This window comes from Pteropus medius, unplaced genomic scaffold (genome assembly GCF_902729225.1).
Source record: "Pteropus medius unplaced genomic scaffold, Ma_sr-lr_union100, whole genome shotgun sequence".
In the NCBI taxonomy this organism is placed as follows: Eukaryota; Metazoa; Chordata; class Mammalia; order Chiroptera; family Pteropodidae; genus Pteropus; species Pteropus medius.
The window spans coordinates 378,441-403,808 of NW_024349140.1; the positions used below are offsets into that span (position 1 = coordinate 378,441).

General features: G+C 39.1%; 1 protein-coding gene across 1 annotated transcript; it reads right to left on the reverse strand.

Moving 5' to 3' along the window:
• Positions 1 to 560: 560 nt before the first annotated feature.
• LOC120616945 (zinc finger protein 14-like) lies at positions 561 to 22,229 on the reverse strand. The gene is made up of 4 exons (XM_039880495.1): positions 22,074 to 22,229; positions 4,530 to 4,656; positions 4,276 to 4,336; positions 561 to 3,883 (listed from the first exon to the last, which is right to left on the reverse strand). The coding sequence occupies exons 1-4, from the start codon at positions 22,074 to 22,076 to the stop codon at positions 2,491 to 2,493; spliced, it is 1,584 nt and encodes a 527-aa protein (XP_039736429.1). The 5' UTR covers positions 22,077 to 22,229; the 3' UTR covers positions 561 to 2,490.
• Between the last annotated feature and the right edge of the window lie 3,139 nt (positions 22,230 to 25,368).

Genomic DNA, 25,368 nt, shown 5'->3' on the forward strand with positions numbered 1-25,368 from the left:
TGAATTTATATTTTTTAATTGAGGTGTTTTATGCTAAATGGTATCTAATATACTGTAAACATACATCAGTGTTAGATAGTAAGTAAGAAAAAACAAAAGCTGTTGCAGAAAGCTAGTATCTGGCCTACAATTTTTGCAAGGCCAAGTCTTATCTTACTGAATAGAAAAATGTCACACACCGTGCAGTGACCATAATGTTCCAAGACATTTATAATGCTATTTTATAAGGATATGTCTAAAAATGGTAAAGAATATAGTTCCAAATCATAACAATGGCCAATATTCCCCTTTTCATACTAATATTACTGACCAGAGCTTCTTACAAATTCAGGTTAGCTCCACTATATTGTTTTTACCTTCTAGAAACCCAATATTATGATTGGTAATGACAGAATAAAGTTTACCTCCTCACAACATTTAGTACAGAAAAAGGCCTTGCTTTCTTAAATAGGAATCACACCCTCTAATACAATATTTGTTAGCATTTTATGGATTGAAGTCAATAAAATATTTGTATGAAACAACTACAGAAGTGTTCATTTAACCAAAAAAGCAAATACTATTTTTTTAATGCATATACTTTTAATCACATACAATCAAACACTACTGAAAGTATATTGAGGGATTACATTCAGCTACAAATAACAGGAAACACCCAGTCTTCCTGAAAGGAGGAAGATGCTTATTCTCTCATGGAAGGACTGGGTCAAGGCAGCCTCTGCACATGCAGCAGAGAAAAAACACCTATGGTCCTTTTTGTTGATGGCCCCATTGTAGATGTCATGGTCAATCAGGAAAACATGCTCACTGCACTGTTAACAGCATAAAGTGTTTCCTATACAAGTTAGACCTTTTACTGATATAATCTAGAAAAGAGAGGATTCAGAGAATGTTCACAAGTATGAAGAACTGAAACAGTTTCCTGGTGGACACAAGAGAGCCGAATTTTGATGTGGGTCTTGTGAAGACATCAGTGAAAAACTATACCTCTAAGAAAATGGAAATGAACCAGTGTATGTTGTATTGAACATACACTTAATTGAAAAGTAAAGAATTCAAAAAAGTCAGCTGGAAAATGGTGTCCTTGAAGCCCCTTTGTTTCTTTCTCCCTCTGTATGATGGCTCCAATATCTGCCTAATGCCTTCTTCACTTCTGCCTTCCAAATCTCATGCAAGTGAGGCTATGGGTAAATTCTAATATGGAACCACAGAGAAAAATGAATTCTGGAAAATCTAGTTCATAACACTACCAAAAGGAGGGATATCTACAACTCTAGATATTTTGTCCTATCACAGGTCTCTCTTCTGAAATTAAAATTTATTTACCAAATGCCAGTCAAAGGAAAAAAAAAGATCAAATATGAAAATAACTCACATGAAACTTTATTCTTTTGTAAACTTGACACACATAAAAATTTACCCCAACTGTTTATAAGAATGGAAAATGGGAAAAGACTCATACCCATCACCCTCAAAAGGAACTTATTAAGTAAGAAAGGGGCAATATATGTAATAAACTAAGAATATGCAAGAACTGTCATGAGGTCTATAGGAAAATCCCAAATTATACCAAACTGTCATTTTTCAATGGCCCATTAACACACACACAAAATAAACATCATAGAAAATTAAACTTAATTGCATGGCAGAAATACAATTAACTTAACCCAGGATCTAACATCCTTCAAAATATAGAAATAATGTTAACTGATTTAATGAAAAATCACCACCTATTAATATTATGTGCTATTGTTGAATGACAACTCACAGAATTAGCTCACCTCAATGTTTCTGAAAGTAATTACAGTTGACCCTTGAACAATATGTTTGAACTGCACAGTTCCACTTATACTCAGATTAAAATCACATACAAAATTGGGTATTTGTGCATGCAGAGGACCAGATTAAGTTATAGGTGGATTTTTGATGGTGCAAGCGGTTGATGCCCCTCACCCCAGTGTTGTTCAAGGGTCTACTGTGGTAGAAATTTTAATATAAACACTTTATTGTTAAAATTTTCTAGAAAATTATACATAAATTAATTTCCATCAATCCCTTCTCATGTTATTTACATTTTCACTTCTTTTTAGTGGGAATTTTACACATAAGGAAATGGGACAATTGAAGGCTTCCCCACACTATTTACATTCAAGAGCTGTGGTCCAGTGAATACTTTCACAACTTCAGAAGGGGGATGACTGAAGGCTTTCCCTCATTCTTTACATTTATTTGGTTTCTCTACTGTGTGCACTCTCATCTTGTGATTTTGGAGGATGTTCTTATAAATGAAGGCTTTTCCACATACCTTACATTCACAGGAATTTTTCCAGTATGAGTACTTCATGTCATTATAAGGAACTGTGTTCTGCCTAGGCTTTACCACATTGTGTTCATTCATAGGATTTCTCTCCAGTGTGAGTTCTTTTATGCCTTTCATATAAACTGAGGTAAGTGAATGCTTGCACACACCTTACATTGATAGGGTGTATTTCAAGTATGCATTTTCATGTGTCTCTGAAGAGATTTTCGAGAAATAAAGGCTTTACCACAATGTTTACACTCATAGGGTTTCTCTCCTGTGTGAGTCCTTTCATGGGTTTGTAAGGAACTGTAAGATCTGAAAGCTTTTCCACATTCCTTACATTCATAGGGTTTCTCTGCAATGTGAGTTCTTTCGTGTATTCGAAGATTACTAGGATACTTGAACTTTTTACTACATTTTTTACATTCATAGGGTTCCTCTCCTTTGTGAATCCTTTCATGCATTTGTAAGGAACTAGAATATCTGAAAGATTTTCTGCATTCTTTACATTCATAGGGTTTCTCTCCTGTGTGAGTTCTTTCATGTGTTTGTAAGTTACCAGAAGATCTGAAGGCTTTCCCACATTTCTTACATTCATAGGGTTTCTCTCCTGTGTGGGTTCTTTCATGTGTTTGTAAGGAATTGGAAAATCTAAAGGCTTTTCCACATTCCTTACATTCATAAGATTTTTCTGCAATATGAGTTCTTTCATGTTTTCGAAGATAATTGGGAGCACTGAATGCCTTACCACAATGTTTACATACATAAGGTTTCTCTCCGGTGTGAGACCTTTCGTGTATTTGTAAGGATCTATAATTACTAAAGCTTTTTCCACATTCCTTACATTCATATGGTTTCTCTCCTGTGTGAGTCCTTTCATGTGGTTGTAAGGAACTGTATGATCTGAAGCTTTTTCCACATTCCTTACATTTATAGGGTTTTTCTTCCGTATGAGTTCTTTCATGTATACGAAGATAACTGGGATACCTGAATGCTTTACTACATTTTTTACATTGATAGGGTTTCTCTTCAGTATGGTTTCTTTCATGTCTTTGAAAACTTTTATAACATCTGAAGGCTTTTCCACAGTGTTTACAATGATAGGGCTTCTCTCCAGTGTGGGTTCTTTCACATATTTGAAGTGAAGTTGAAGAACTAAAGGTTTTCCCACACACCTTATGTCGATAAGGAGCATCTACAGTATATGTTATCATGTGTCTTTGAAGAGTTTTGAGCCACATAAAACCTTTTTTGTATTCCTCACATTTATAGATTTCTTCTCCATTGTGAATTCTTTCATGTTTTTTAAAACATTGAAGATAACTGAAGGCTTTCCCACATATATCACATTTATATGGCTTCTCTCCATATTTCTGATACTCAGAGGGTTTATGTCCCGTGTCACATCTGGTGTGCCTATTATGAGATGAATACTGTACGAAGACTTTTCCACATGCACTGGATTCCCATGGTTTTACTCCAGAAAGAGTTTTCTTCAGATTGAGGTTTGGAATAAGGCTGAAGTTTTCTCCACATTGACTATCCTTTTCCCTTTCACAGATTCTATCTACCATATGACTTCTGTAAAAAAACAAGAAGCACATTATTAATAATTTATTAGTGATTTTATATTTATTAGAGAATATTTAAAGTAAATTTTTGTGATTTATAGCAAAAGTGTAGATTTTCTGCCTTATATATATGGGTTGAAAATGAATACACTAAAAGCTCTGAAAGACAACTTCAGCCTTGCTATTTTCAAAACAATGACATTCATATATAGCATTTATTCATGCTGTTTTCACGTGAACTAGTTTGCAAACACTGAACATTTATGCCATATATAAGAAAGTTATTTGATGAAAAATTAATTAATTTGAAGCAAGTGTTGTTCTATTTGCTTCTTTTTCAAATTTTGTAGCATACCCGGATTCTCATGTGAGATATTGCTTTCCATTGTGAGTGTGACTCACCTTTGTTTTCTCCCTTGGTTTTTGCGCTGATCTTCAACATCATAATCTTCCCATTTTTTACCTATAATGCAGACCCAGAAAAATCATTTCAAAGTATTAGAAATTATAGAAAAATTATTAGATTCTAGTTCTATGATGAGGTATGAACATGCTCAGTTTATTTATGAATGTTCTCCCTTCCCACATTACACATCGAAGGGTAAAAAGTACTTGTCCTCTAATAGAAGAAGTGAAGGTAACTTGCACATCCTTACCTATTGAAGTCAGGTTCCTGAAGGTTTCCCGCATCACATCTCTGTAGAGTTTCTTCTGGGAAGAGTCCAGTAAAGACCACTCCTCCAGGGTGAAGGTCACAGCCACATCCTCAAAGGCCACAGAGTCCTGAAATGCCCCAAATATGTGATTTGTGGGACCGACAGCACTGGCCACATATACTCCATTTATAGGAAGGTTACATATAATTCTGTCATCGCCAAACATATATACCATGAGATAACTTACTCTCTAGCCACACTTACTTCCTTATATAATAAACACCATCATAAACACATGGAAATTATTAACACATTTTTACTGTGATCACGTTATATTATATTTTTCTCTAATGGCAGGGTTCAGAACATGCTAGAAAATGACAGAAACACTACACAAATGAAACAAATATTGTTTTAAAACCATCGATTCTTTGCGAAAAAATTCTTTAATGTCCCTTCTTATTACCCATTTATAGCACTCCATGAAACAGAAGGTCACATCTGCATGAGGTTTCAAAGAATAAAAACATAGTGAAGAACTAGAAGCTTTTTCTTCTACTCCCATCGCCAAAAATGAAGACTCCAGAAGGCCTGTGGAAATCCAACATTTAACAAAGCATAGCTGACTATATCATCCTAAAGTCCTCCAGACAATTAAAAGTGTGTATACCTCATTTTATTGAGCTTCTCTTTCTTGTACTTGGCAGATATAGCATTTTCATCAATATCGAGACAAGACCCTCCACCAGCAATAAGATTATGACTCACTGAAGGCTCAGAAGGTGGTTAACATTTTTTAGCAATAAAGTATTTTTAATTAAGGCATGTACACTGATCTTATATACATATGGTATTGCAAACATAATAAGACTAATTATCATGTAAATAAAACTTCTTTATACACTGGGAAGCCAAAAAATTCGTAGGTTTGGTTATTGAATCATTGGTTTTATTGCAATGGTCTGGAACCAAACCCACAATATCTCCAAGGTATGCCTGTAATCAGAGACAGCTGACTGAATGAGAATATTCTTGTTGGGAAGCACTGCTATTACCTTGTGTAATATTTAACACAGACTCAGTTATTCCTTCCTCTCTCTCTATGATTTTATGGTCTAGAAAGTTATTTGGAACTTAGAGCTCAGATACAAACAAGAAGGCATGACAACTTAGACCACGAAATCCCTATATTCCTGTGCCTCAGGACCACTTCCAGCCAATTTTTGGCACCTATGGGCACACACACGAGATAATAATATGCCAGAAGTGTGCCTTCCAGCATAATGATAATATTTGACACCGAAGAACAGGTCAAAAGCTTCAGATTGCAAGAGAGTTTACTGACATCCACAATGGTTTGATGGTGCATTTGCCATGATTATAAAATAACTAAAGGTGTCAGCAATGCTTTCCTGTGAAGGAACATAATATCTCCATTCCCCAACAAGGAGGAAGCGTTTCCTGACCAGTCGCCCTAGAGGCTTCCTTCCCTTCTTCTGTCATTTCCAAACTCTCTCAGGGAGTAAGGGAGCATGATCACTCAACCTCTGAGCATGGGAATCCTTCAGCTGATGACACCACACATAGCCAACAGGTACGAAAGGGGTTATTGCTTCTACAATTGGGTCTGGGAGGAGAATAAGGCAGACTTCTCAGGCAGGCATGAAATAGCTTTAGAGAGAGAGAAAATGCATGGACTTGTTTTTTTTTTTTATTAGGGTTAGGGGTGGGCTAGGGTGAGTTCAAACACAAGGGCAGGAGCTTGTGTGGATTCAATCTCTGCTGCCCCAAAGGAGGGAGCACTAAGGCTTTCTTATCACCTTGTCCAGATGTGGGGCATAGGGGGAAAGAGAAGGGATGAGGCTCCAAAGCTGTCAGCCATCAATTATCAAGAATTAGACTGGGAGACTGCTGGTTTCTGGTCCGGTATTTAAGAAACTCAGAGGCTGTCATTCCCAACCTCACTAGAAGAAAAGCAAAAAAAAAGCTCGAAATAAACTTATCTTCTTAGATCAATCAGAGCATTTAGGTCACAGGACAACTCAGTCTCCAAAACTGGCAAAGAGAAAATGGACACAGCATTTGAAAAAATGCCACATATAATCTGTTCTATACATGGCCTGCACTCAAAATAAATAAATAAATAAAATTCTATTTCAGCAAAGTTTAATGCAAACACCAAAAAAAAAAAAATAGACAGAACATACTATCTATGAACCCTAGGACAACCTTTTTTAAACAGGTTTAAATACACATGATGGGAATACCTGAAAGGGGGGTGGGGACAGAAAAAATCAGAAATAGCAATCACTGAGATTTTCCTAAAATCAACAATAGATGGCAAACTGTCAGTCCAGGAAGCTCATATGACATTAAATATGGTGACCAAATATCTCACATTCAAACCAGACAAAAATCAAAGACAAAGATAATATATTGAAAAAAGCCAGAGAGGGTAAAAGCACCTTAGTTATAGAGAAACAGAGATAAGAATTAAATCAAATTTCTTTTCTGAAACCATGCAAGCAAGATGAGAGTGAAGTAACAAAGTTTTGAAAGAAAAAAATCCTTTCCCAGAATTCTGTGTCAAACAAAATTATCCTTCAAAAATAAAGGAAAATAATGAATTTCAGTGACAAAAACTGAGAGAATTGGTCACGAGTACACCTACTTTGAAAGAAATGATAAAAAATTCATTAAACAGTGTAAATAATAAAGGTAGTAAATTAGAAAAGGAATAAAAAGATAAAATATCTTTTGTATTCCTTATAATTAATATACCAGATGAGTTTGGTTAAAATAATATAGATTTAAATTTAAAATAACAATAAATTAGAGGTTCTTTCTCCAAGAAGGCATAGCAATCCTTCATGTGTATGTGCACCATGACAGAGGAGCCGAATACATGAGGTTAAAACTGACAGAACAGAAGGAGAAATGGAGGACTCCACTACTATCATTGTCAACTTCAGCACTCCTTATCACAAATTATAAATTCTAGCAGGTAGAAAATCACCAAGGACAGATATGAATTCAACAGTGCCATGTAACAACTGGATTTAATTGTAATTTATGAGACAGTTCATGCAACAGGGCAGAATTCACACTATTTTCAAATTCACATGGAACTTTCACTAACACAGAACACATTCTAGGACACAAAATACATCTTAACAAATTTGAAAGAGCAGAAATCATACAAAATATGTTCTCATGTCATACAACCATTAATGTAAAAATTAATAACGGGACAATAGAAGGAAAAACCCCAAATATGCAAACAGGCAACAACACACTTCTAAATAACACACGGAATCAAAGAACTCTCAAGAAAAATAAAAAATTATTCTGAACTACATGAAATAAAAATACAATTTATCAAAGGTTGTGGGTTGCAATGACAGCAATGCCCAAGAAGTAATTGATGCCATTGAACAAATACAGTAGATAAATGAAAGATCTATAATCATTAATGTAAGCATCCAATTATGAAATAATAAACAGAGCTAATTAAACCCAGAGTATGCAGAATTTTAAAATGCCATAAATTAGAAAAGAAATCAAGGTAATTGTGCAAAATCAATATAGAAAATTAAAACGATAAAAGCAGGTTCTCTGAGAAAATTAATAAAATTGATAAACAGCTAGTCAAAATAACTAAGAAAAGAACGATACAGAAATTACAGTCTAAGGCCATTATAGGTCACTCCAGGAAGTCTGAAAGGTGGTCACTGAAGCTTCTATGGTGAAGGGGTCTCTGAGGACACTACCAGGTGAGCCAGTTATATGGCAATTTAAAGAGCCTAGAGCCTTTGATGGTAGGGGTGCCCCTTGAAGGTGGGCAGTTTGCATGAAACAGCACAAATGGGCTCAAGTATATTTGTAAACAAAGAATATGTTGCCTCCCAAACACAAAGAATCTATACAATAATATGGTTGCTGAGAGAGACCATGGCTATTTCTCTGTGGTTTCAGGAAGGTTGTGGAATTGTATTTATTAAAATATTTTTTTTAAGTAACCAAGGCGTCAGGTTCTCATGTGTTTCAGGCAATGGACCATCCACCTTTTGTGAACCCCTTTTTTCAGATATGTCAAAAGAATGTCTCCAAAGGAGAATGTCATGAATCTCATGTCACATCTGTTCTCTTGAAGCAAGGTAAACACAGCTCAGATTCTGCCTGCAGAGACTGTGTGTGGTGGCAATGGCGTTGAGGTCCCTTCAGAGGTGAAGGCCAACTGCAGCTGAGAGGCTGTTGACAAAGGCACTGAACAGACCAGACTTGACCAAACCTGTGATGGCAGAATGTGTACCAGTTGCTGAGTGGATGGAGGCAGTAAATTCCATATGATTGGGTACAGAGGCTTATTTGGTGTCACCAAAGTCGTGGTTGTCCACTGTGAGGTGTTGTTCATTCTTTCCAGGTTTAAGTACAGGCCAAATTCAGCTGTTCGAAGGATAACTGGGGATAATCACTTCTTCCTACAAAGGGTCTCATAACAGTTTCTAATCCTTGAAGGTCCCGTTTAATTTACACTGGATCATATTATCTAATTTTACTAAGAGGTCAAAACCATATAGTCCTATTTATGCAGCCCATTTGGAAGTGGCACAGATTTTTAATTTAGTTTCATTTTAATTTATGAATTATTGTTTAGGAGATTTCTTGCTCAGCAAGGGATATTTAAGGAGAATAGTTATTATAACCATAAGGCAAGGATGGACCTAGAAAGTGTTTTGCTAAGTGAATAAGTCAGACAAAGACAAATACTGTAAGAGTTTACTTACTTGTGGAATATAAATAAAGCCAATCAACAAACAAAACAAAACTGAAACAGCTTCACAAATACAGAGAACAAATTGATGGTTGCCAGAGAAAAGTGGGGACAAGGGTGGAGGAGGGATGAAAAAGGTAAAGAGGAATAAGAGGTACAGACTTCTAGTTACATAATAACAGGTCACAAGGATGTAATGAACAGCATTGGTGTTTTCACAGTCAATAATATATAGTAACTGAACGGTCACAGATGGTTAATGATTTATTTGTTGATCACATCATAAATCATTTGTGTTAAATCACAATGTTGTACACCTAAAACTAATATAATATTGTACGTTAATTATATTTTAACAAAAATAAATAAATTTAAAACCAAAAAAAAAGAAAACCGGGAAAAAAGGCTCCTCTTTACAAAGTAACCATGTGATGGTGTCACCCAATTCACAGGGAATAATTGGCCTAGTACCACACCAAGGCCCCTCCTATATCAAGGAGAACTCTGCCTCTGTCACAGCTTCACTCTAACACAGATTATACCCGGCAAAGACATCCAACCAGAACCATCTGTAGGAGGGCCCCGCCGCACACGCCTGTTCCCAAATGCCTAGGAATTCTCGAAACTGCACTCTCTGGCCACTGCACACAGAACTGGGGTTTGGCAGGGTCAGCGCTGCCACATGGGGCGGCACAGCTCACAGTCCCAGCTCCCCAGCACCCAGCAGCCCATAGTGTGGCTGCCACCCAGCAGCAGAGCAGGAGAGCAGGTCAAAGTGAGAGAAGACAGACCCACGCGGTGGTCACATCGGGACATGCTGCTCGCAGAGCCAACTGTTACGGTCAACTGCAACGTTGTCCACACAGAGAAGGTGGGAAAAGGCCTATGATTCAAGTAATTGAGGTCTCAGGGCAGGGCAGGGCAGGCCCCTCAAGCGATTCTCACATGGCTTGAGAGTGTTAAAAAAAAAACAAAAAACAAAAAACAAAAAACGATGGCCTAGGATTTTAGTGTGGCTGGGGGTGTTGCAGAAAAAAATATTCAATGACATTTGTGAAAGATGGAAAGGCAGATTTCATTCAGAACCATTGCTATAGATACAGAGACTATTGTGGTGGGACTTCACGGAGGGGAGAAATGGGATCGGGCCCCACTCCCAGCACAGCAAAGGCAAGTGGGGATCACGGCCAGAGAGCAGGGTGGGCGTCAGTGGATGGAAAATCACTGAGAGAAAATCAGGATTAGGGGTTCCTGCTAAACCGACCGACAGGATTCCGACTGCAGACAGGCCAGGGTACTCAGATGTCACCTGAGGGTGCAGCAGAAGGAACCGACCAGATATGGAGGGGGCTCTGGTTCACGTGACTCCAGGGCTCCTGCTGAAACTGGATTTCACAAGGACGCGCAACGATAGGCCTGGGAGAAGGTTCAGGAGCCTGAGTAAAGTTGTTCACGCAAAGAATCCTTGTCAGGGGCGGATCAGGGCCAGAGTTCCGCTCACAGATAGGGCATGTGCAGTTGGAACCTGAAGACAGTGCAGAGGAGGGCGCCCCGAATTTCTCCTTAGCCTATCCCGGGTGCACACAGGTAAGGGGGAGGAGGCTTAAGCTGCTACAAATATCAAGCAATGCGGAGTCTGACTGCTCATTACAGGGACAAACATGGGCAAGAAAAACAGGCATTTGCAATCACTTGTTTTTATATAAAGAAACGCTAGGGAAGTTCAAGAAATGATCAAAACTATACTTGGGATGGCTGGACTAACAACGCTAGAGGGGCCAGGATATTTGTGCAGTGAGTCTTCTTAAGTCAGACTTTTCTATCTTCTACATTTATTGAAAATAAACACAGAAATTTATATACACCATGCTTTACTATCTACTAGTCTTTCTTTAATTTTAACTTTTGTACATAAGAACTCATTCTAAGATTTAATTCCTTTAAACACTAAACGTTACAAAAATGTAAACTATACAAACTGAAAAATTTCAAATCCCTTGCTAACAAAAAGGGATTCATCCTGCTTTGTTCTGCCCCTATATCTCACATGAGGGTATTTTCAAGAATAAGTACCATATTATGATGCAATTTGGATTTGGGTTTAGCTGCTTAAACTTAGTAAAATTTTCAAAGGTTTATAAAAGTTTGATTACTTTCCTCACATCAATTAAAAGAGAAATTCAATTATTTCTACCTTTAAATATTCAGTATTCTCCAGGGACACACAAATACAAACACTGATGTAAAAATAAAAAATGGACCTGAGAGCTTAAATACATTCATCTACCATCATGAGGTTCTCTTGCCTGAAAGGGAAGTCTCAATATTTATTTGCCTTACTGACATCGTCTCTCACTCAATCTACATTTTTAAGACCAAGAAACTAAAAATGTTATTTCCCACACAGGGAACGAAATAACTAACTGCTCAGGGAACTAGAGGCAACGAGCTGCATTGTTCAATGGATAAGGGATCCCAAGGAAAGAAACACAAGTTCTAGAATCAGCTCAGATGAACAGCCCGATTCCCAGGGAACAGAAAGAAAGCAGCTTTCAGAATGAATTACCCAAACTGCCAACTTAGAGTCCTCTGTATACAGACCCCAGGCTTGGTGGGTCCAGAATGGGACAGCACAGCCCACAGGAGGGCTCCCCCGCAAGCAGCAGCTGCCAGCACAGGGGCCTCCAGGTCCTCATCAGCCTGACAGAAAAGAAGCACTAGGGTGAAAGGGAGGGCGAAGCTTCAGTTTTCAATAAACAAACATCGAAAGTGTAAATCTAATTATTAAAAGAAGAAACACAAGTAACAAAAATCAGTATTCATACTAGTTTGTTTTTATATAAAGAAATGCTTTTATATAAAGAAATGTTTTTCTATAAAGAAATGCTAGAAAAATGATCAAGAAGTGATCAAACCTGGTTACTTGAGGGTGGCTAAAAGAAGAGCACAGGGGTCAACAGGATATGCAGGCAGCAGGTCTTCTGAAGTTAATTTCCTAGCTCAGAAAAAAATTTTAACCTCTCCCACATTATTTATTAGAATTAAGAAAATAAATTTATATATAACGTATTTTCCTATACTTTATCATTATTTTTAATTAACTTTGGCTTTTAAAAATTAATTTAATTTTAGCTTTTCTACCTAGGAACCCACTCTGAGATTTAATCCTTTAAATATTAATAGATATAAAAACACCAAACCACAAAAAATTTAGCAATCTCTTTCTAATGAAAAGAACGAGGGAGTATAACAGTTTGTCCCTCCACTATATTCCTCACTTTGTATATTTTCAGCACTGAGTAGTATGTAATAACACATTAGGAGTTTCCAATTTAGCTCTGAAATGGACCAGAAATTCGAAAGATTTACACCAGCTTCGAGGAGTCTTCCTTCTGTCAATGAATATAGAAATTCAATAGCTTTTTCCTCACTTGCATTAAAATAGGTAATCATTTTCCTTAAAAATAGTATAGAGCCCTTTAAATGCCAAAGTTCTCTAGAGACATGAACATAGAAAACCTGACCTAAAAATAGGAAATGCACCTCAGAACTTAAATACATCCATCTCATACTTTGAGGCTCTAGTGCCTATATGAACCCAAAATTAAATTTGCTTACACAATTTTCTTGCCTTAGTCATATCTTACCACTCAATCAATTTGGCTTTTAAAACCCAAAGTAGTAATGGAAACTAGAATCAAAGGCTGCAATATTCAAGGAAGAAAGGAATTCAACAAAAAGAAACTAATATCGGAATCCAAACAGATATACAGCCTGCTTCCCTACAGTTCAGAAGAGAGACAAGAAATGATACTTCAGCTTCTCTAACTTAATCAGTAGTCAAGAGAAAACAATGAGCTTTCCTAAAATTTCTTACTAAGGCATAAACCCGACTTCCAGTTAAGATGGCATAGTAGGTAAACACTGTGCTCACCTCCTCTCATGACCACATCAAAATTATAACTAAACTATCATTGGGAGTTACCCAAGGTCTGGCTGAACAGAAGTCCTACAAACGAGGATCTAAGAAAGAGGACACCTCAAGACTGGCAGGAGGGGCAGAGATGCAAAACAGCCTGGTCCCACGCCCTCATGTGGCGGTTGAGAAGTGGGAGAATATCTAGGCAGCAGAGGTTCCCTGAAGTGAAGGGTCCTGGCCCCACACTGGACTCCCCAGCCTAGAGTTCCAGCACTGGAAAGTGAAGTCCCCATAACCTCTGGCTATGAAAACCAGCAGATTGTGGCTGAGACAGAGGGTGGCTGGAGCTGCAGATATTTCTCTTAAAGGGCCCATGTGCAAACTTACTCACTGATGGACTCACTTGCTCTGAGTTGTAGGGCTGGGGTAGCTGCTCGAAAAGCACCAGGGAGAAACCAAGTAGTCTGGCTTCAGTGCAAGGGCTGGAGCAGCAGCTTTCTCCTAGATAGAAGTGCTGGCAAAATCCACTGTCTCTTTGTTGAGCCCTCTCCTCTCTCAGTGTGCAGACGCAGATGGCTGCCATATCTGAGTCCCCATCAACCTGGTTAACACAGGTCAACCCACCCAGGTGATTCTCTGAGACTCTACCCCTCCCAACATGTGGGCCCACCCAAGCCTCTTGGGTTTTTCCATACAACAACCTGTCTTGGCTCATTATGCAGAATCTCCTAAAATCTCTCAAACATTCACAAAACCCAAACAAGCAGTATCTGGCTTCAGCGTTCTCCTTACCTTTTGCTGAGCAGCCCCAAGCCCAACACAAGTGGCAGCTGGCCTTGGATCATCTTTTTGGGACCCATGGCTTGGCTTCTCTGGGAACCTCTAAGCTCAGCACAAGTGAGAAGTGGGAGAATATCTAGGCAGCCATCTGTGGATTGTTTAGTGGCTCTTGTCAGCTGGCCCCGGGCAGTGCACAGGCTGCAGCTGAACTTGGCTTGCAGTTGGGCCCCTCCTAGGAGGTTCTGGTGCTGGTACACCTGGTAGCCAGCTCCAACTAGAGCCTGAGCACCATTCAGACCATATCCAAGAACAACACAACCAAAGGGATGATTGGGCAAGCGCTTGAGCCCTGCAAAAGCAAATCTTGCTCCGTAGGGTCTGCCCTTCACCAGCCAATCTCAATCCAAAAAGGCCTTCTCCAAGACACATTGTATTAAAATTATCAAAAATCAATGACAAAGAAAGAATTCTCAAGACAGCCAGGGAAAAGAAGACGGTAACCTATAAAGGAAAACCCATTAGATTATTGTTGGACTTCTCAGCACAAACCTTACAAGCTGGAAAGGAATGAAATATTCAAACTATTAAATAAAAGGATAATGTATCCAGCAAAGCTCTCCTTTAGATATAAAGGAGAAATAAAGACCTTTGCAGACATACAAAAAAATGAGAGAATTCTCTACTATGAGACCTGTATTACAGGAAATACTAAAAGGAATCAACTCACCTAAAACAAAATAACAAAGAAAAAATACATAACTAGGAGTAAGGTGACTAGCAGGCAGATAGAAGCAGTATAGTGCAATCCTTATTAAGAATAGGGCATTATAAGCTTAAACAGTTAGAATAGATTTGCTATTGCAAAATAGTAATGAATGTTCAGTATACATAGAGACGAATTGAGACAACAATAGTGGGAAAGGAGAGGATTCAAAGATCCAAATTCACAAAGGCGGAATGGAGATAAGGCACATGCAGAAGAAAATGGACTACTGTATATATAATTATCCTCTACATATTTGTAATGGTAACTACACATCAAAGATTCAGAAAACAAGAAAAACCAAAGGGAAAACCCACAAAACCTAACCAAAAAAAAAAGAAAAAAAAGAAAAGAAAAAACAGAAACACAAGGACAAGGAAACAATGGAAACACCGAGTTACTAGAAAGCAAAAGATAAAATAGCTATAGGAAAACTTCATATTTCAATAATCGCCTTAAATACAAATGGACGGAATTCCCCAATAAAGAGGCACAGAGTTGCAGAATGGATCAAAAGTGAAACCCAACCACATACTGCCTCCAGGAGACACATCTCAGTTCCAAAGATAAATATAGACTCGAAGTGAAAGAGTGGAAAATAACATTTCAAGCAAATGGCATTCAGAGAAAAGCGGAAGTAGTGGTACTAATATCAGATGAAGTAGACTTCGAAATAAAAAAGGTACTGAAGGGAGGAGGGAGGGGAATGGGGAAGGTAAACAGGGTAAAGGGGGTCAAATATGTGCTGACAGAAAGAAATCTAACTATGTAAGGTGAAAACACAATATAAATATATATATGCCTTACTACTAAAATGTACAGCTGAAACTTATTGGATTTCATTAACTAATGTCACCATAAAAAAAAAAAAAGAGAAAGAATGAAAGAAAAAAGAAAGGAAGAAATCTACCAGATGCAGAGTTTAAAGCACTTTTTACAATGATGCTCAATGATCTTAGGGAGAAGGTAGATGAACTCAGTGAGAACTTTAACAAAGAGATAGAAAACATAAAAGTGAAGCTAGAAAACATTAAAAAGAACCAGTCAGAAATGAAGAATACAATCACTAAAATGAAGAATACCTTAGGAGGAATTAACAGTAGATTATATGAAGCAAAAGATCAATTCAGCAATTTAGAAGATAAGGTAGCAGAAAACACCCAATCAGAAGAGCAAAAAGTAAAAAAGAATCCAAAAATATGAGGATAGTTTAAGGGGCCTCTGGGACAACATCAAGAGTATAAACATTTGCATCATAGGGGTGCCAGAAAGAGAAGAAAATGAGCAAAGAATTGAAAACCAATTTGAAGAAATCATGATGGAAAATTTCACTGGTGAAGGGAATAGACATGCAACCTCAAGAAGCACAGAGAGTCCCAAACATGGTGAACCCAAACAGGCCCCCATCAAGACACATCATAATTAAAATACCAAAGGTTAAAGACAGACAGAGAATCTTAAAAGCAGCAAGAGAAAAGCAGTTAGTTACTTACAGGGTAGCTCTCATAAGACTATCAGCTGATTTCTCAACAGAAACTTTGCAGGCCAGAAGGGATTGGCATGAAATAGTCAAAGTGATGAAAAGCAAGGGCCTACAACCATGATTACTCTACTCAGCAATGCTATAATTTAGAATCGAAAGACAGATAAAGAGCTTCCCGGACAAGAAAAAGCTAAAGGAGTTCATCACCACCAAACCAGTGTTACAGGAAATGTTGGTGGGACTTGTTTAAGAAGAAAAAAGAAAAAAAATGACCAAAAATATGAATAATAAAATGGCAATAACTACATATCTATCAACAATTACTTTGAATGTGAATGGATTAGGTGCTCTGATCAAAAGGTATGAATGGATAAGAAAACAAGCCCCTAACATACGCTGCCTACCAAAGACTCACTTCAGATTGAAAAATGCACAGCCTGAAAGTAAAGGGATGGAAAAGATGTTTCATGAAAATGGAAACAAAGAAAAGGCTGGGGTAGAGTTTAAAACAAAGGCTATAAAAAAAAGACAAAGAAAGACCTTGAATTCCCACTTCTGGGTATTTATCCAAAGATACCCAAAACACTACTTTGAAGGGACATGAGAATCCATATGTTCATTGCAGCATTATTTACAATAGCCAAGGTATGGAGGTAACCTGGTGTCCATCCATGGATGAATAAATAAAGAAGAGGTGGTATATATATATATACAATGGAATGTTATTCAGCCATTAAAAAAAAAAAGAACAAAATCTTGCCATCTGCAACAACATGGATGGACCTAGAGAGTACTGTGCTGAGTGGAGTAAGTCAGAGAAAGGCAAATGCTATATGATTTCGCTTACATGTGTAATCTAAAGAAACAAACAAAGAAAAACAGAAACAAACTCATAGATACAGAGAACATTTTGAGGTTGCCAGATAGAAGTGGGGGTTAGAGGGTGGTGAAAACAGTGAAGAGATTAAGAAGGATGAACTGGTTAAAAAATAGTCATGACGAGAGAGAGAAAAAAATGGTGTAGATGATGGATGCTCTGGTCATCCCTCAGGTGACCAAATCAAAGTTGTGACAGAAACAAAGAGCAACAGCAAGGAAAAATCATCTGAGATCTAGAGGAATAAGCCATACAACTAGGGAGAAGTCCAAGAAAGCACCCTGCAGTGACAGAAGGTAGGACAGGGTGAGGACATGGGGGGCTGCCAGGTCCTGAGCAGCTGAGTAAGATGGAGGCTGTGGCAGTGGCGGACGCCTCTTAAAGGGGCCTCATCTGCAAGCAGATTTTGCGGTGACAGACCTGCTCACTCTGAGCACCAGTGCCAATTCGGCTGTACGCAGGGGGCACCTGGGATTAACAGGGAGACATTGTCGGAGTGAGGGCTAAGGCGAGATTCGCTCTGTACAGAAGTGCGGGCAGTATCCATTGTGCCCTGTTGAGCCCTCCCCTCTTCCAGTGCGCAGACACAGCACCACCATAGCCATTACCTCATCAAACTGGATAACAGAGGTCGCTCTGCCCAGACTCACACTGGAGGCAGCTGGCCTTGGTTTCTGGCGTGGCTTTTTGAGGCAACTATAAGCACAGCATCTGTGGATTGCTTGCTGAATCTTAACAAGTGGCCCCGGACGGGTAGAGGCTTGGGCTAAGTTCAGCCTGCAACTGAACCCCTCTCAGGACATCTACTTCACAAATCCACACCAATAAGACCGGGAGACTTAGGAGCTTTGCTTAGTACATAGAAAGAGACATGGAAAGGCAGCCAAAATGGGAGGATAAAGAAGCAGAAACCATATGAAAGATGAACAGAGATCCAGATATAATAGAATCAAGTAATCTAACAGATGCAGAATTCAAAACACTGGTTATAAAGATGCTCAATGAACTTTTGGGAAAAGTAGAGAACTCCAACAAAGAGATAAAAATGGAAATGAAATTATAAAAGAGAACCAGTCTGAAATGAAGAATACATTATCTGAGATGGGAAGTATATTAAATGGAATAAACAAAAGAGTAAACAAAGTGAATAAAGAAGAGGATCAAATGCCCTATCTAGAGGACAGGAATGCCTATTAGGACACTCAATCAGAATGGCAAGAAAAAAGATGCCAAGATTATAAAAATAATTAAAGGAGGATATGGGACACTATTAAGGCTCCAGATATTCATCTGATCAGTGCAATCAGGAAATCAAAATGTTGAACAGCTGTTTGAAGAAATAATAATGGAAAACTTCTCTAACCTGGTGAAGGAAATGGACATAAAACCCCAGGAAGCTCAGAGGGATCCAAAGAGGCCGATACCAAGACATCATAATTAAAATGCCAAAGGTTAAATACAAAAAATATTAAAAGCAGCAAGAGAAAAACAAATAATTACTTATAAGGGAAAACCCATAAGGCTGGCAGCTGATTTCTCAAAAGAAACTATGCAGGACAGAAGGACTTGACAAAAAATATTCGACAGGATGAAGACCCAGGATATACAACCAAGAATAATTTATCCAGCAAAGCTATCATTTAGAGTTGAAGGGCAGATAAAGAGCTTCCCAGACAAAAATAAGCTAAAGGAATTTATCACCACCATGCCGGTATTACAAGAAATGTTGGAGGGACTTCTTTAAGAAGATAAAACATGTATCAAAAACAGGAATAAAGAATGGTAACAACTACATTCCTATCAATAAGTACCTTAAATGGAAAAGAATTAAGTGCTCCAATCAAAAGAGAGAGTGGCTGAAAGGATAAGAAAACAAGACTCCTGGGTCTTGTTTTGAAAAGATAAGAAAACAAATGAAAAGGAAGGGGATGGAAAAAGATATTGCTTTGATGGCCCTAGAAGGTATTTAAGTCAGACAGAGAAAGATAAATGCTATATGATTTCACTTATACGCGGAGTCTCAGGAATAAAAAGAACAAACCAATCAAAAACAGACTCACAAATATAGTGGACAATTTGGTATTGGACAGAGGGGAGGGGTGTTTGGGGGGCTGGGAGAATGGGGTAAAGATCTAAAGAAGTACAAATTAGTAGCTAATGGATGGTCACAGGGATGGGGAGCATAGCATAGGGAATGCAGTTAGCATTATTAATACATTGGCTAGGTGGAGGGTCAAGAGAGGGAGGGTGCAATTAGGGGGATCATTTTGTGAACTATATAAATGTCTAACCAATATATTGTATACTTGAAACTAAATAAAAAAATAATAATTAAAAAAATAGTCACGGAGATGTAAATTATAGCACAAGGAATAGTCATTAAAACAATAACTATATATGGGTCAGATAAGTACTAGACTTACATAGGTGGTCACTTTGTAAGTTATATAAATGTCTTATCACTATGCTGTACATATGAAATTAATATAATATTGTATGCCAACTATAATTACAAAATTTTAAAAATTCTTTTTACAAAAAGGCACAAACCCTGGGGGAAGGTCACATATTATGATCTACATAGTTTTAACACTAAAGATCAAAGATGATAGAAAACAGTGCTTGTTCTTTCTACATCATGATGAAACTTTATCTCAAGGAGTTTCAAAGCAGTTTCATTATTTCCAGACTATATCCTAGACTCCTTGGTGCCAGGAGGCATCATGACCCCACCTTATCTTCCTATGCGTTCCTTCCATCTAAGGTAAAACTGTTAATCATTGAACCCTATGTACCCTAACTGAAACTTCTAAGGCACCAGGTATACTTTCACTTACTCCTCTGCCTATATAAGCACCCCCACTTTTCTAAAGTTGGAGCATGTTTCAAGGCTTCTTGAAGCTCTGCTCTTGGACTACAGTCTTCAAATAGGCCCCCCCAAAAGATCTTCCTAATATTTCAAAGATTCAGTTTCTTTTAGTTGACAGAAGGAAAATTTATATTCAGAAAGTTGAACATAACCACAAATTCGGGGTCTAGTCACCTCTGGTTGAGACAGAACCCCTGGAGTGGGTCAGTCCCTGGGGAAGGAGGGTGGAACGCTTGAGCAGCCCCAGGAATGAACTCTAGGAGCCCAATACCCACCCCGCAACCCGCCTCCTATAAGCATGGAAGCGCTCCCTCCCCCAGGCTTCCATTCTCACAGTGAGGAAACTCAATCTGATTCAGTTTTAAGTTCTGAACTCCCCAATTCATAAACCCTTTGTCCACGAGACAGAATCCCTGTTCTACACAGGCTTCTCCATATGCACAAATTACACTCAGTACACCTACACTGTGGATAGAAAACTCAAACAAAATGTCTGAAAATGTCTAGGCCTAAGAAACCACAACCTCAGGAGGGGTGTCACTCTCCCCACACACACATGTGCCGGCATACGCCAGCTCTCCAGGGCTGCGGCTTCTCTCAGTGTAAAGGCTCCTCCATGGCGGATGTGAGCAGGTAGGACACCAGCAGAGGGAGGCTCCTCAGGGAGAACCACTGGGCCTTCAAGGGCTTCCTTTTGCAGGTCAAGGGGGCCTCAGGCTTCTGCTCTCCGTTAAAGTTGCTTTGGAACACTATTCATATTTTAAATGACACAAAACTCAGTGTTTGAACAATCGTGCGAAATCACTTAAATCAGCAATTATGTGGAAAGGAAGTAAATTGTAAGGCATTTTTACAAATTCAACTGAAAAAAAAATGCCTATTCCTTTCAGGTTAAAAAAAAAGTCAGTTAATTATTATTTCTAGGGAAAGAATTTAATTTGTAAATAATTAGTGAGACTTGAACACTTTTGCTCTGCAAGGCTAAGCCCTGGAATTTTACTTGAAAACACCCTACAGTGAAAAACATACCTCAGAAACTTACTACACATGCTCAGGGGAAGAAAGAGTGAAAGATGAATTCTATACAAATGGAATGTAATACTGGAATATTTTATTTTTTCTTAAATTTACCTCTTTCCTGGCTCTTTGGAGCTATTTCATACTGTCTAGCAAACTCTAATGATTCAACATATTTTACCCCTGTTGAATATGTAAACTTAAATCAAGGTGACATCCAGTGAGGGGCAGTGCTGACAGGACACAAAATCTAGGAAAACCCAAACAGGAGCCTTTATCCAAAGGACTTCCCATTGGATGTCTATGCCCTGGGAACGGCCTGGGCGGGAAGGGTGGGGCGGGGGAAGGGGGCTGGGGGAGAGAAGCACAAAGAATTCAAGCAACGAAGTTTCAGGTAGTTATTCTTGGCTTCCATCTCATATAAAATATCCACAACAAATATAAATCTCTAAAAAAGAGCCATCATAACCCTGTGGAAAGATAGTAAAATATTAAAATATTGGGAATGTTTGAAATGCATCCCACAGGACAAATAGTTGATGATGATGCTGTGACTAGGACAGAAAAAGTTAGCTTGGGAATGCAAGGAGGATCCAGAAATTTGGGGACTTACTGACAGTCCCAAGAAGAGCTAGGTTGGGGGACAGGGTAGTGGATCTGAGACTCCGCTACCCAAACATTTGGAAAACTCAGGAGAAAATGGGTCACCTTGGAGAGAAAGGAACACCTGGGGACCGTAAAGTCCACACAGTTCCTTCAATGCACGAACCCCCGGTTACTGAGTAAAGGCTGTGCCCCATGACCCTCCCGGTGGTCACCGCACCATCAGGGGAGACGCGGAGCTGCGGGCGCAGAGCTGCCCAGAGAGGCTCTGGGCAGAAGCCACCGCGCTCAGTGACGGTACAGGACGCCCGGGTCCGGCTGCCGGCCCAGCCCCCACGCTGCGTGTGGCAGGGGACCGAGGTTGACAGAAACTAGAGTTGATGGCTGGGAAGCCAGGACCGCCGCCGCGATTCCGACCACCCCTGGTCCCTGTCTCCGCACCCGGTCCCACAAACTTACCATTTCTGTATTTTCTGGGTCTCCCTGACTCCTTCCTAGGACTGCCACGACCAGTGTAGACCACAAAGGGACAGAGGCTGCAACAGAGCCACCAAGCGCAGTGAAGGGCTGGCGACACAAGATCCCAATCAGGCCTGGAGCAAGGAGAAACTTCCACGCCCTCCCAGTGCTGTGACACACCCCACTTCCCTAGCTGCGCCCCTCATTGGGCGAGTCGCAAGGCCACGCCCTTAAGTGCCTGACTGACAGCTAGCGGGAAGACAAGAGGAACAGCAGTATCGGCCTGTACTGGTGGGCGGGAACCTCACCCAGCCTGGCACATTTGATTTTAAACAGAAGTTTTCCCTGGCCTGAGGCTCTCTGTGTTGTTTTCCCTCAGCTCTTTGTGAAGGCGAGCGTATGGGGGGCACAGGGAATTACTGAATCAATTTCCAGATGCAGCAAGTGGAGACAAAAGGGTGGCCCAGGCCAGGACTGATAGGAACTGAGGAAAAGAGCGAAGATAGGAAAAATATAAATTAGAATCACTTTAACCAAGCTGCTAAATTATTAACATTAAGAAGGTTGAGGCACGAAAGAATTATTCTTTATCTTGTATTAACTAGCCTGAGAACTTAAACTTTTGAACTTTCCAGTCCTGTGTCAATACCTAGACTCTAAAGCACTCCAGACATCAGCAGACCTCCTGGCGCCCATCCTCCAGCCCACCTGGTATCCATCATCTAGACCGCCTGACAGCTGACTGATAACTGTCCTGGCCCATTCCTAGGGGCGAGAATGCAGGACTGATTTTTCTCCAGGTGGTGACTTTAAGAACTCAACTTTCATTTCTTCTTTAGAACACTTCTGGAATTTTGCCTGCTGTATTTCCAGTTTGCAAACTATAAGACCCTTGAATAAATCTTTATCATTTATTTCTAGCCAAAGCTCCTGATTGATTTACACTTGGTCGACCAAAGGGGGGTCCTATATCCCCTAGGTGTCAAGGGCTTGGTGGAAGGCTGCGAGGTAACATGAGGACCTGTGACACTTGTTTTAAAACATAGACACTTAATGTGACTTCACCATCTGTGATAGAGTCTGGCTCCATTTTAATCCTTGATCTTTGAAAACATTAAGCCTTCCATCCATTCCTGATCCACCCCCTCTCATTTGCTCCTTGAGAAATAGAAGCCCAGGGCACTTGGCTCTGGTAGGAAGGTGGAACCCGCAGCCCCAGCCTGGGCTCAGGAACTCTTCTCAGTCTAATCCCAGGGGATGAGATGTGTTCATTACATTCTCAAGTGTACATTTTACCCTGGAAGGAAATTTAATTTAGGTCAGTTCTTGCCTGTCTCCCTAGAGAACTTCGAAATGTAAATGACTATGATATATCCCTGAGGTACTTGAATTCCTATTTTCACTGAAAATAACTGTTTTGTAATTTGGGATACACCTGGAAACTCTTTTCCTCCAGCTTTATTGAGATAAAACTAACTAATAAAATTGCATTTAAATATTAAAATATGCAATGTGATAATTTGATATACATATACTGCATTGTATAATTGAAATTTGCTAACAGAGTGGGTCTTAAGCAGTCTCAACACAAACACGGACACGCACACACACATGATAATGTGAGGTGAAGAGGTGAATGTGTGTTAACCTGGAAACACTTATGTGCCCAAGAGTCTGAATTACAAAACTTTTGCATTGTGTGTTGGTATTGAAATTTAGACGACCACTTTTTTGAAATATTATTTCTCCTTATTGCCCTACTGAAATATGTTCACCTTATTAATTAGTAGTTTTGGAATATATCCCAAGAATCCTTCCTTTGCAGAATACATTGCAACTACAGTGCTAGTTATTGGATTTCTTTGCTTTTTTGCATGTATTTTGATCAATCCCTTTCTGTCACGCAAATTGAGGAATATAAAAGGTATTAATATGGGATGTCAAATAGTTACTGTTTCCTTTTTCTTCTTAGTTTCTGCTGAAGGATAGCTGCCTACTAGACATATCCCAATCCCTTACAACAGAGGAATTTTGACAAACTATTGGATTTGCCATTAGAAACCTCTCTGTACAGGAACCTGAAGATCCTTTAAATTAGAACACTGAATTACCAATTTCTCTGCCTTTCCTCCCATGTACTAACTGCACTTTTGAACCTTCATATTGGTGAGACCCCCCTAGGACCCCTTCTAGAACTCCTTGCCCAATCCATCAAACCTCCAGAGACCTAGGAGGTAACATGGGTAATAAGGAACAGGAAGCCTGCCAAGCATCTCAGGTTTCAACAGTTGTTCCTCTGCAACGTGTACTTCTTATGCCAATATAATTTTACTCTACCCGCAGACGACCTTCTTAACTGCCCACATCCTTCAGATCCATGGGTCAATCAATCTCGTTGTCATAATTCCATGATCTGTGCCCCATTAGGATTTATTTTTACTTGCACTTGGTGGAAAAGTCTATTGGGGACACATTGCTTAAATCCTTATCAACTTGGAAGGCACTGCACAGTCAGATAATGGTTACGCCTATTTCTTTACACTTTCAATCAGAGTTTGAGCATTGGACGTCACTGTTAAATTTACATCACAGATTACAACAAGAATTGCCTGGTGGTGTTTCCAGTGATGAAAGAATGAGATTTGGAGGCATTTTATTTCCACGGGAGGGTGTTGGCGAAAATAACTGTATGGTCAGAAATTTGTCTAGAACTTTAGGAAGGATTGCTGAATCTACTGCCAAAATAATAGCTGCTCAAGGAAAATCTTTAAATTCATTTGCTTGGGTTGTTTTAGATAACAGATTTGCTCTTGACAATAAATTAGCACAGCACAGAAAGGTGGTATTTGTGCCATGGCTAACAACATCTGTTGTCCTTGGATAAATTTGTCAAGATTAACTGAAACACAATTACACAAAATCAGAGAACAAGCCTACTGATTGGAACAGGGGCCTCTAGAATCTCTTGGCCTCTTGGCCTGTGCAGTTGGCTACCCTCAGGTATAGCCTCATGGTTTAGATCTAGTCTATACTCTGGAATTGGCGACCTGCTTTGAAATTTAGGAATAATTGTTGTTATTAAACTCTGCTTCTACTTGCTTCCACAGTGCTATGAGAACTCCATGCAAATAATGGCAGCCTGACATTTAGAATTGATTTCTAATAATTATGGAACCTCAAATGGACAATAAATAACACAGAAAAAGAACTTTTCTAGAATCTCTTTTTTGTCCCCAGTCAGCACTAAAGAAAAGAAAGAAAGAAAGAAAGAAAGAAAGAAAGAAAGAAAGAAAGG